We start from the raw sequence: 13,769 nt of genomic DNA, 5'->3' as shown, positions 1-13,769 counted from the left end.
CGTCAGTGGCTTGGAATTGAAGCGGATTTACATGGGACAGGAGATGTGAGAAGGTCTCTTTTCGTCAATGGATGCTCGAGCTTCGTTTGTTTTCGACATTTAGCTTGTAGTAGACGTGCACATACCACTATGACGTCCCTGATCCACTGGTGAAAAGTACACGTTGATCCTCTTTTACATTTAGAACTGCTTCATGCAACAAAGAGGGTGCAGAAAGTGCTTATGATTGAATGACTTTCTGTGTCTTTGTGCTGTCATATTTGTTATTTAGTTTTTTTTTCTTTTGACTTCAAGATGGCGCCACGAGAGTGGCTGCTTTCACAGCAGCTCCTGTATTTTGTTTTTCTACTTTTTTCTTTCCTTTCCCTTCCTTTTCCCCTCTTAACTTTGCTGCTGTGAAATGTAAAATTCTCCACTGCAAGACTAATTAAGGCTAATCTAATCTAATTTGACACATGGATTTTATAATTTCTGTTGTTTCTGATAAAACTACTTGAATGGAATTTTTGCAGAGGATTTATGAGCTGACTCGTTGACTGTAAATGTTACTGATGGATGACTCTTACGGTGATCTGCCCTTTCACTTTGACTTTGACTGATGACGGCCATAAAATATCACCCACGCTTCCCACTTTGGTTTTATGACAGCCTTTAAACAAAGATCACAAGTACCATGGATATGCCGCTTGAATATGGTTCTTGGCTGCATCATCTGGAACAATACATGAAATATGTTTTTAATGTTTGTTTGTAACCGTTGTTAGCGAGAAAGGAGATCTATTTCACTTTGTGGAGGGGGATGAATGGATAAAATTGGAAAGCCATTGAATTTTCTATCCCTAGACACTTGCCTACATTATCGGTGAGCGCGTGTGTTTTTGGAATGTTAAAAGAAGCCAAAGTGCTTATTGTAAAGTTTGCTTCCAGATAGGTGACACATGGAAATACATACAGTATATATTGGCTCTTAAGAAACATATCGCCACTCCTTGATAAAAATTTGATCCATCGTTACGCTAAGTCCCTCTTCTCCGCTTTATGTCGTGTCAGGTTTGTCCACGGCCAAGAGGAAATTTGCCGACTCGCTCAACGACTTCAAATTCCAGTGCATCGGGGACGCCGAGACTGATGATGAGATATGCATAGGTAAGCTCGCTTATGTGAAATCCAAGGTCACACAGGGTGCATCACAATAAAGTACAGTAAACTCAAATTATTGCAATAATTATTTTCCGATTCATCATGGTTTTACGTAGTATTTGTCATATTTGCTAATTATTGTAGAATTTCTGTACAATTTCTCTTTATATACTTTTGATTGTTATAAATTACAGCTAACAAAGCCTACACATTTGTCATGTAAAGAAGTTAGTATGTTACGTGCAAAATGATTAAGTCATTCACTGCCATTCTCAAATTGATTCAGGAATTGAAAATATGATGTGGAGCGCCATTCCCAAATTTGTTTTGGTTTTGGGTTTTGGTTTTGGGTGGGCGCCGATAAAGCGCTCGTCAGACCTCTGCCAATGTTCTTTCCCCTTCCACGAGGGGGCAACATTTGCCTTTTGTATAGCCACCCCAATTTCAAGTTCATATAACTCCAGATCCATATAATTTAGGAATTAACTCTTTTTTTCTGATGAAAGAAGAGAGTCTAAGGTTTCTTACGCTGCGTTGAATGTTAATGTATTCCTAAAACTCAATATTCTGTGGGTTCTTGAATTTGAGTGAAATTGACAAAAACCCTGGCACTGGAGTGGACACATTTTTGCACATCTGGCAGTGAATGAGTTAAAAATATATATTTTCGAACGTGGAAATTAATACAAGTATGTGTTTTGGTCAATTGAGTATCCATAGAACACACAACACTGGTTTAAGATGACATCATTTGTCTATTGTGCCCTTGCACTTCGAAAGAGTGTCATTGTGCACTGTGGTCAGTCCGTGTGGAGCCTGTTGGTCGTGTGACTTACAGCAGACGGATCCGTGCTTGTACTTGAGGCTTTTATGAACCACAAGTGTCATTATATACTGTATAAATTCAAGTACACTTTGGTGTTCTTTTTGCCTCATATTATACTAATAAATTAATATACAGTATACGGCACTCAAACTGTCAATGTGCACGTCATGTGGTTCTCTCTGACAAAACACACAAAGCATCCGGCGAAACATGCCGAGTCGGACCCAACCCTGAAATGAAAGTCAAGGCTATTGTTTTGTATTAAGAATTGCATCATTACTCATTCCATAAAGTCACCAATGTCCCTTTTGGTGTGTACGGAAACTTGTCAGTAAAAGTCACCACACCCCTAATGTGTGTGTGTGTGTGTGTGTGTGTGTGTGTGTGTGCGTGCGTGCGTGGTGTGTGTGTGTGTGTGTGTGTGTGTGTGTGTGTGTGTGTGCGTGTGCGTGTGCGTGTGCGTGTGTGTGTGTGTGTGTGTGCGTGTGCGTGTGTGTGTGTGCGTGTGTGTGTGTGTGTGTGTGTGTGTGTGCGTGCACACAAACCGCCCAGTGCAGACCATCTACCGCTATCTTGCTTGAACAGCTTTGCATGACTTCCATTTTTTTGTTTTCAAATATTATCACTAATGCAGTGAATAAAAAAAGCACAATTAAATGACAAGTACATCCATAGGACCATCTCTACCGTTTCTTAACACAAAATTGGGGCCTAAAGTGAAAGTGGAGGGAATTTTGACAAATCCAAATCTTCTGACATAAAGCAAAATTACCTATGGGAAAGCCTACCAGAACAACTCAGACTTTGCCAACTCCCATTTAACATTGTGATGGGTTAATCCTAAACACAGTCAGTCACATAACCGGACACAAAATGGCATGTTCACTTATTCCAATCAGATTCATGTTGATTGGCCAAGTATGTAGAACGCATAAGGAATTTGTCTCTGGTATTACAGGCTGCACTAGTATTGCAATAGCAAATAACAAGTAACTATGAGAGAGGGGTACATGATATTCAAATATCGAAAGACCTTCCGTAATGTGAACACACGGCCAGCTGTGCGACAATGTGTATCGATTATCAAGCGGAGATCAAGTGACCAGTAGTGCAACACAATACAGTACTATGACGTTTGTGCTGTTTGTACAGATCGTCATTGCATCATTTTTTTAAACTCATTTGCTGCCATTCCCAAATTTATTTGGGAATGAAAAAGCATAACATGGAGCGTCATTCCCGAATTTGTTTGGGTTTTAAAAAGTTTTTCTTGCGAGGGATTCAAATAAAGTGCTGGTCAGACCTCTGCTAATATTTTTCCCTTCTACGAGGGGACAGCATTTGCTTTTTGTCCATGTTAGCGCTTTGTTACAGCTTCAGCTTTTGTTAAAGCGCTATATAAACCAATATGTATTGTATTTTGTACATTCACCCCCATTTCAAGCTCAGATACCTCCAGACCCATATAACTTAGGAATTAACTCTTTTTTTTCTGAAGAAAGAAGAGAGTCTCAGGTTTCTAACACTGTATTGAATATTTATGTTAGTCCTAAAACTCAATATTCTGTGAGTCCTGCAATTTGAGTGAAAGAGACAAAAACCCTGGCAATGGAGTGGACACATTTTTGCACATTATCTGGCAGTGAATGAGTTGTCATACATTTATACAGGAAGTCCACAAGCTAGTGTATTGATCTCATTTTTCTTTGTACAGGGTTGTGTAGACTTTTTATATGCACCGTGTATGGTTGCCTTTGATTACACTGCTATTTATACTTAAAGTGACAGAAGGGATTTCGGTTTCCACAAACTGTTCTATACTGTAATACAATTTTAGCTTCATTTCACTGAAACGGTGGTCAACGTGGCAAACGAATGGAAATTAAACAAGGTTCTTCCAAGTTCAAACCCACACCAAAAATCCATTCACAAAATCTGCACATTCAGCCAAATATGTGACTTTGTGAGTGATTTATTTGAGTGACTCAGCTGAGCAGAACTCAGAAAAAAGCACTATTAAAGGTCACTTTCATTTTAATGCATTCCAAAGTTCTGACACTTGGATGAAACTTTAAAAGACAAATGTGGTCACAAAACGGTTGGAGTTCTTTCTTTTTATTTATATATTTCTGACTCGCGGCTTTTAATGGAATCTTGCTACCTTCTCCATGTTCTCTCATTTACTTTTTTTCTTCACTATTGTCCTCCCCAGCCAAATCTCTTCAGGAATTTGCAGCTGTTCTTCAAAACCTGGAGGATGAGAGGACACGGATGGTATGTTGGCTGCCACAAATTTTGTTTCATGTTTCGTCGATACCACAGGCGCCAAAGTCAAGGCCCGGGGGCCAAATCTGGCCCGCCAGATAATTTTATTCGGCCTGTGAAAACAAATCAAATTTCTATGATGCTTGCTAAAGTTCGAACCAAAATTTCAAATTGTCATATGTAAACCACAATAACAGTCATTATTGTTGACTTCAAATTTGAAAACTCTTTATTCTTCCGGGTTGAGTAAACGCTGGCGCGTGTGGCTGCCGCTGCTCACCCGCAGAAAAAAATATCCTGTGACTGTAAAGTGGCCTTGAGAGTTTTGAAAGGCGCTTAGAAATGAAATGTATTATTATTATTATTATTATTATTATTATTTGGTGTGCGCTCTATATGTAATATGTGGATTAAACACCCTAATTGCTTCCCAAAATTCATAACGGCCCTCAAGAGGAAACCATAACTACAATGTGGCCCGCGGCAAAAAATGATTTTGACACCCTTGGTCGATAGCATTGTTTTGAAAAAGATGAAGATATGTACCGTATTTTCTGGTGTATATGCACCCAACAGCCTTGATTTTTCTACAAAAGATGACTCTGCACCTTATATGCAGGTGCGCCTTATATATGAAGTTATATTGACCCACAACAGGTCTCGATATTACTGTTAGCAGCCACCGACTTATAATGTGGTGTGCCTTATATTTAGAAAACTTTTAGATATTTATATATTATATTTGGAAGAGCTTTTTCATTCATTGAAGGTGCGCCTTATACTCCGGTGTGCCTTATACACCGGACAATACAGTACTCATCAATTTGTGTGTGATTCGCATCAGGCGCTTTATTTATTTATTTTCGCAATTTGTGTATCCTCAGATCGAAAATGCCAATGATGTGCTCATTATGCCTCTGGAGCGGTTCAGGAAAGAGCAAATCAGCGCAGCCAAGGTAAGCCTGTTGAGGATTTTACCACCCCAAACTTGGACTCTACAACACATACTAATCTGTGCCGTACATCAACGTCACGTTCTTCCACTAATCAATATAGAAGCTTTTAGCATTATGCGAGAGTCAGCCATTTGCTAACGTTGTTATGTAAGAATGGCAGTAGCTCATTCTGTGAGGGTTAGGGACTGTTTTTTTTTTCATGAAGAACAAATGCGGTGGAAGTTGTCATCACCAATGCTTTCAGAATCAGAATCAGAATCAGAATACCTTTATTCGTCCCGCAATGGGGAAATTTGCAGTCCACAGCAGCAATTGAAGAGGGATGGGGTTGGGATGGGAGTGAAAGGATAGAAAACAAGATATTCTAAGCATAACATAACTCCGAGTTGCAGAAGTAGTCTCATTGTTCCGCAGTTAGTTTCAGAGTCCCTATCCCAAAGGACCAAGTCCATTAAAAACATTTGAACTCAACTTCTTTATTGTAAATAAAAATACAAAAAAACTATAATGGATTAATTTACAGTTCAAATTATTATTTTTAAATGGTTTCATCAACATAATGTTCATAATAATAACAATAAAGGAAACACATTTGTTCTATTTTAAAGCAGACACAAAATTATACATGTAATACAGACATTGCAATGCAATTTTTAACTTAAAAAAACAAAGAAAAACAACCACAAAACAACATAGCACACTACACTATTGTACTTATTAATAAAACTTACTGTAAAAAAATTCAACAGAAAGTCATGCATTGAACGCTGGCCCGAAAGGCTGCCGCTGCTCACCCTCACAAAAAAATTACGTGACTGTAAAGTGTCCTTGACAATTTTAAAAGGCGCTTATAAATGAAATTTATTATTATTATTATTATTATTATTATTATTATTATTATTATTATTATATTATTAGTTTATGTACAGTATTCTCGCTTACTCTTGGTAATTGCACCTTGGCCACCAGGGGGAAGCATAGACTTTCAGAGGTGACATGGTAAAATGCATAACCATAGTTTATTTTTTTTTTACAGAGGATAAAGAATGTAAGAATGTCCATGTGCCTTGGCATATTCAGAATCAGAATCAGAATCAGAATGCCTTTAATAGTCCTTCAATAGGGAAATTTGCAGTCCACAGCAGCAATTTGAAAGGGGTTGTGGGGTGAAATGAATAAAAAACAAAGTATTCTAAGTATAATAGTAATGTCAAAGGACTGAAATGTATACTTTCACCATGCAAAAATGTTTCATAAAGAACTGTACATAGTGCAAGTATAAAAAGTATAAAACAAAAGTAGTCTGTCTGCATGTGCTGCGATACCGATGGTGTTCATTTACCTGTTACAACGTTGATGTTGGTTACGTTCTGCATTGTGTGTTAGCATTCCGTCAGCTAACTTTAGAAATACTGTATGTGGTCTGACGACATACAAAACTTCCTACTCTTGGGTACACACCATTGTATGTTCATTAGCCATGTTGTGACCCAGAAAAGTCATCCTAGGGGTTCATCAACTACGGATGAACGCATCTCTCCCTTTGGCAGCAGGTCATGGCTTGATTCCAACATGGTGGGCAGATTAAGGAGTGATTGCACGTAATCTGGGTGGTGAGGACATTGTAAGAACTAATCCCAGTTTAGCCTTGAAAGGAGTGACATTTTTTTTTGCCCGGTACACGCCTTCTCACCTTGCGGCCACTTTGGCAAGCACTTCTGTTGATGTATTTGAAACACGTGGGGTGTTTTGTCATACTTTTTTAGAGCATGACTCAGGTCGACATTATTTATGGAGGATTACATGCATAGCAAAACTCTAAGAAGTACACCGATATGATTTATATCTACTGGTGATGGAGATGTGATCAGAATTTCAGCACGGTTCAACATTCATGTTTTTCACATGCACTTGATTTTGTGCATTTGAGATGACTGGAAGTGGTAATCTGGGAAAATAGTGTTCTCTGCTGGTTTGTTTAGGAAGTACAGCAGTAGTTTTTTTAGTTTATTTATTTATTTTTAGCCCAATGATTAAATTGAATTGTATTGCACGGCACTGTAAGTTTCATTAGGCTAAGTAGGAACATTTTTAGTGCTTTTGAATGGAGAAAAATAAAATGTGCATGGTTAAAAAAGGCTAACTAAAAATATCTGTTCTTTTTTCAGCTAAAAATCCCTTACACTACATACATCTTTTTTCGGCCTTACTATACACGGTTGTTATTTTTTGGGGTCAAAACATCTTCCCTCCCCCATTTTTTCTCGGTTGAAAATGCCTTACTCTATGTCACAAGTGTCAAAGTCAAGGCCCGGGTGCCAAATTTGGCCCGCCACATCATTTTATTCACGAAAGCAAATCAAGCATGTGAAGTGCCATGATGCTTTTGCTCAACTCCGAACAAAAATTTCAAATTGTCCCATGTATACCACAAAAACAGTCAATATTCTTGACTTGAGAACTAGTTATTATGATATATAGTGTGCACTCTACATGTAATATGTGTAGGAGATCAAACATTCAAATGTTTTCACCCAAACTCATAACAAACCTCGAGAGTAAACTATGACTGTGGTGTTTTTTTTTTCAGCTAAAAAGGCCTTACTATACATGCTGTTTTTTTTGGGGCTAAAAAGGCCTTACTATACATGGTGTTTTTTTTGGGGCTAAAAACGCCTTACTATACAAAGTCGTTTTTTTTCGGCTAAAAACGCCTTACCCTACATGGTTGTTTTTTTGGGGCTAAAAACGCCTTACTATACATGGTGGTTTTTTTCGGCTAAAAACGCCTTACCCTACATGGTCGTTTCTTTTTTCGACTAAAAACGCCTTACCCTACATGGTCGTTTTTTTGGCAAAAAACGCCTTACTATACATGGTCGTTTTTTTCGGCTAAAAACGCCTTACTATACATGGTCGTTTTTTTCGGCTAAAAACGCCTGACACTACATGGTGTTTTTTTTTTTTGGGCTAAAAACGCCTTACTTTACATGGTTGTTTTTTTGGGCTAAAAACGCCTTACTATACATGGTGGTTTTTTGCGTCAAAAAACGCCTTACTATACATGGTCATTTTTTTGGGCTAAAAACGCCTTACTATTCATGGTTTTTTTTTCCGCTAAAAACGCCTTACTATCTATACATGGTCGTTTTTTCGGCTAAAAACGCCTTACTATACATAGTGTTTTTTTGGGGCTAAAAACGCCTTACTATTCATGGTCGTTTTTTTTCCGGCTAAAAATGCCTTACTATACATGGTCGTTTTTTTCAGCTAAAAACACCTGACTATACATGGTAATTTTTTTGGGCAAAAAAACGGCTTACGATACATGGTCGTTTTCTTCGGATAAAAACGCCTTACCCTACATGGTCGTTTTTTTCCCGGCTAAAAACGGCTTTCTATATATGGTCGTTTTTTTTTCGGGTAAAAAAGGCCTTACGATACATGGTTGTTTTTCTTGGCCTAAAAACGCCTTACCATACATGGTCGTTTTTTTGGGGGGGCTAAAAACACCTTACTATACATGGTCGTTTTTTTTCTGGCTAAAAACGCCTTACTATACATGGTGTTTTTTGTTTTTTTTGGCTAAAAACGCCTTACTATACATGGTCGTTTTTTTTCTGGCTAAAAACGCCTTACTATACATGGTGTTTTTTTTTTTTTTTTGGCTAAAAACGCCTTACTATACATGGTCACTTTTTTTCGGCTAAAAACGCCTTACCCTACCTACATGGTCGTTTTTTGGCTAAAACGCCTTACTATACATGGTCGTTTTTTTGGGCTAAAAACACCTTACTATACATGGTCGTTTTTTTGGGCTTAAAACGGCTTACTATACATGGTCGTTTTTTTGCGTCAAAAAACGCCTTACTATACATGGTCATTTTTTTGGGCTAAAAACGCCTTACTATACATGGTCGCTTTTTTCCGGCTAAGAACGCCTTACCCAACATGGTCGTTTTTTTGGGCTAAAAACGCCTTAGTATACATCGTGGTTTTTTTGGGCCGAAAACGCCTTACTATACATGGTTGCTTTTTTTCGGCTAAAAACGCCTTACTATACATGGTCGCTTTTTGGGGCTAAAAACGCCTTACTATACATGGCCGTTTTTTTGCGTCAAAAAATGCCTCACTATACATGGTCGCTTTTTTCGGCTAAGAACGCCTTACCCTACATGTTCATTTTTTTGGACTAAAAACGCCTTACTATACATGGTGGTTTTTTTGGGCTAAAAACGCCTTACTATACATGGTCGTTTTTTTCGGCTAAAACGCCTTACTACACATGGTCGCTTTTTTTCCGGCTAAAAACGCCTTACCCTACATGGTCGTTTTTTTCGGCTAAAAACGCCTTACTATACATAATCGTTTTTTTTTGGCTAAAAACGCCTTACCCTACATGGTCGTTTTTTTCCGGCTAAAAACGCCTTACTATACATGGTCGCTTTTTGGGGCTAAAAACGCCTTACTATACATGCCCGTTTTTTTGCGTCAAAAAACGCCTCACTATACATGGTCGCTTTTTTCGGCTAAGAACGCCTTACCCTACATGTTCATTTTTTTGGACTAAAAACGCCTTACTATACATGGTGGTTTTTTTGGGCTAAAAACGCCTTACTATACATGGTCGTTTTTTTCGGCTAAAACGCCTTACTATACATCGTGGTTTTTATGGGCCGAAAACGCCTTACTATACATGGTTGCTTTTTTTCGGCTAAAAACGCCTTACCCTACATGGTCGTTTTTTGGCTAAAAACGCCTTACTATACATGGTCGTTTTTTTGCGTCAAAAAACGCCTCACTATACATGGTCACTTTTTTTCGGCTAAGAACGCCTTACCCTACATGATCATTTTTTTGGGCTAAAAACGCCTTACTATACATGGTGGTTTTTTTGGGCTAAAAACGCCTTACTATACATGGTCGTTTTCTTCGGCTAAAACGCCTTACTATACATGGTCGCTTTTTTTCCGGCTAAAAACACCTTACCCTACATGGTCGTTTTTTTCGGCTAAAAACGTGTTACCCTACATGGTCATTTTTTTTCAGCTAAAAATGCCTTACCCTACATGGTCGCTTTTTTTTCGGCTAAAAACGCCTTACTATACATGGTCGTTTTTTTTCGGCTAAAACCGCCTTACTATACATCGTGTTTTTTTTGGGCCGAAAACGCCTTACTATACACAGTGGTTTTTTTTCGGCTAAAAACACCTTACTATATATACATGGTCGTTTTTTTTTTGTTGCTAAAAACGCCTTACTATACATGGTCGTTTTTTTTCCGGCTAAGAACGCCTTACCCTACATGGTGTTTTTTTGGGCTAAAAACGCCTTACATGGTCGTTTTTTTTTCGGCTAAAAACGCTTTACTATACATAATCGCTTTTTTCGGCTAAAAACGCCTTACTGTACATGGTCGGTTTTTTTTCCGGCTAAAAACGCATTACTATACATGGTCGTTTTTTTCCGGCTAAGAACGCCTTACCCTACATGGTGTTTTTTTGGGCTAAAAACGCCTTACTATACATGGTCGTTTTTTTTCGGCTAAAAACGCTTTACTATACATAATCGCTTTTTTCGGCTAAAAACGCCTTACCCTACATGGACGTTTTTTTTTGGGCTAAAAACGCCTTACTGTACATGGTCGTTTTTTTTGGGCTAAAAACGGCTTACTATACATGGTCGTTATTTTCGGCTAAAAACGGCTTACTCTACATGGTCGTTTTTTTTCGTGTAAAAAACGCCTTACTATACATGGTCGTTTTTTTCGGGTAAAAAAAGCCTTCCTATACATGGTCGTTTTTTGGCTAAAAACGCCTTACTATACATGGTCGCTTTTTGGGGCTAAAAACGCCTTACTATACATGGTCGTTTTTTTGCGTCAAAAAACGCCTCACTATACATGGTCGCTTTTTTTCGGCTAAGAACGCCTTACCCTACATGGTCATTTTTTTGGGCTAAAAACGCCTTACTATACATGGTGGTTTTTTTGGGCTAAAAACGCCTTACTATACATGGTCGTTTTCTTCGGCTAAAACGCCTTACTATACATGGTCGCTTTTTTTCCGGCTAAAAACACCTTACCCTACATGGTCGTTTTTTTCGGCTAAAAACGTGTTACCCTACATGGTCATTTTTTTTCAGCTAAAAATGCCTTACCCTACATGGTCGCTTTTTTTCCGGCTAAAAACGCCTTACTATACAAGGTCGTTTTTTTTCGGCTAAAACCGCCTTACTATACATCGTGTTTTTTTTGGGCCGAAAACGCCTTACTATACACAGTCGTTTTTTTTCGGCTAAAAACACCTTACTATATATACATGGTCGTTTTTTTTTTGTTGCTAAAAACGCCTTACTATACATGGTCGTTTTTTTCCGGCTAAGAACGCCTTACCCTACATGGTGTTTTTTTGGGCTAAAAACGCCTTACTATACATGGTCGTTTTTTTTCGGCTAAAAACGCTTTACTATACATAATCGCTTTTTTCGGCTAAAAACGCCTTACTGTACATGGTCGTTTTTTTTTGGGCTAAAAACGCCTTACTATACATGGCCGCTTTTTTCGGCTAAAAACGCGTTACCCTACATGGTCATTTTTTTTCAGCTAAAAATGCCTTACCCTACATGGTCGGTTTTTTTTCCGGCTAAAAACGCCTTACTATACATGGTCGTTTTTTTCCGGCTAAGAACGCCTTACCCTACATGGTGTTTTTTTGGGCTAAAAACGCCTTACTATACATGGTCGTTTTTTTTCGGCTAAAAACGCTTTACTATACATAATCGCTTTTTTCGGCTAAAAACGCCTTACCCTACATGGACGTTTTTTTTTGGGCTAAAAACGCCTTACTGTACATGGTCGTTTTTTTTGGGCTAAAAACGGCTTACTATACATGGTCGTTATTTTGGGCTAAAAACGCCTTACTATACATGGTCGTTTTTTTGGGCTAAAAACGCCTTACTATACACGGTCGTTTTTTTCTACTAAAAACGCCTTACTCTACATGGTCGTTTTTTTTCGTGTAAAAAACGCCTTACTATACATGGTCGTTTTTTTTCGGGTAAAAAAAGCCTTCCTATACATGGTCGTTTTTTTGGGCTAAAAACACCTTACTTTACATGGTCGTTTTTTTCGGTTTAAAAACGGCTTACTATACATAGTTGGTTTTTTTTGCTGAAAGTTTTCTCTATAAATGGTCTTTTTATCACTGTTGAAAACCCTTACTACATATACAGAAGTTCTGCAGATGAAGGCAGAGATCTGGATTTGAACCCGACATCATTGCTGCGCAGAGCTCACACCTTAACCGTTGTACCACGGTGGCTCTGCTTCATGACGCTCATAATTTGCCACCCTAAAATGTTTTACGTACCTGGTCGTTCAAAAATTTAGAAATGTAAACTCTGCTGATGATGGCCCAGGCCTGGAATTGAACCCTGCACCTGGTCGATGGTAAGCCAACACATTAACCAGTCGACCACAGCTGCTGTGCATTGCAAAATGCCTTACTATACATGATATATATATTATAGGGCCTAATATATAATAGTATATTATAGGGCCTAAACTACCGGTAAACCTTTAGTTCGCTGAAGAAGCATCTTGGATAAGAAGCCAAACGTCCGACACCTTCAAAGAAGTACAGATGACGGCTAACTATACATGGTTGGGTTTCTTTTCGGGTCAAAAAGGCCTTATCAAACAAAGTGTTTTTTTCGGGTCATGAACGGCTTACAATACATGGTCGTGTTTTTGAGGCGTAAAGTATTATACATTATGGTATTTTTCCGCTCAAAAACACCTTACTGAACATTTTTTTGGGGGGCTAAAAACCGCTTACTGTACATGGTCGTTTTTTTTTTCGGGCTAAAAATTGCTTACTATTCATGGTCATTTTTTTCAGGCTAAAAAGGCCTTACGAACATGGTCATTTTTTTTCAGGTCTAAAACACCTTACTATATTTGGTAGTTTGTTTGTTTTTTTTTTTTTTTTTTTTGGGGGGGGGGGGGGGGTCAAAAACACCTTACTATACAGTGGTGTTTTTTTCAGGATAAAAACACCTTACTCCATGCATGGTGGGTTTTTTTTCGGGTCCGGAAACCCTTACTATCCATGGTCATTTTTTTCGGGTCAAAAATCCCTTATTTAATATGGTAGTTTTTTTTCAGGTCAAAAACGCCTTACTATACGGGGTTGTTTTTTTCCGGGTCAAAAATGCCCTCCTATACATTGTCAGTTTCTTTGGGGTCTAAAAAGCCTTTGCTATACATGGTTGTATATTTTAGACAAAAATTGCCTTCCTATACCCTTCCTTTTTTCAGTTAAAAACAAAGACCTTTTAAAATGCTCAACAGACAGCAGCACATGCACGACACATTTCATGTTCATTTCAGTTTCTTTTCTTTCTTCTGATCCAAGTGTCACTTCATGACAGATCCAGCAGACATTTAAACAGCTTCTTCCCCCAAGCCATTACCTCTTTGAACCGTAGCCCAAATGGAACTGTATAGTGCCTCTTTGCTTTGTTTTGATGATGTTACTAGTGCAATGTGTTCAACCGGAAACAAATTCCTTGTGTGTCCT

At 38.3% G+C, this 13,769-nt stretch overlaps 1 protein-coding gene across 1 annotated transcript in view; it reads left to right on the top strand.

Annotated features, from left to right (window-relative positions):
• Positions 1-13,769, top strand: part of LOC148886460 (rho GTPase-activating protein 26-like) — a 60,706-nt gene that overhangs the window by 23,404 nt on the left and 23,533 nt on the right. Inside the window, exons 3-5 of the mRNA XM_089016398.1 lie at positions 1,051-1,146; positions 4,179-4,240; positions 5,116-5,187. Coding sequence (XP_088872524.1) covers positions 1,051-1,146; positions 4,179-4,240; positions 5,116-5,187 — 230 coding nt within the window. The remainder of the gene's footprint in view (positions 1-1,050; positions 1,147-4,178; positions 4,241-5,115; positions 5,188-13,769) is intronic.

Source organism: Hippocampus bargibanti, linkage group LG16 (assembly GCF_051943395.1).
Source record: "Hippocampus bargibanti isolate YZ-2025 linkage group LG16, ASM5194339v1, whole genome shotgun sequence".
Lineage (NCBI taxonomy): Eukaryota > Metazoa > Chordata > Actinopteri > Syngnathiformes > Syngnathidae > Hippocampus > Hippocampus bargibanti.
The sequence above is the reverse complement of the archived record's forward strand: the minus strand, read 5'-3'. Positions and strand labels throughout refer to the sequence as shown.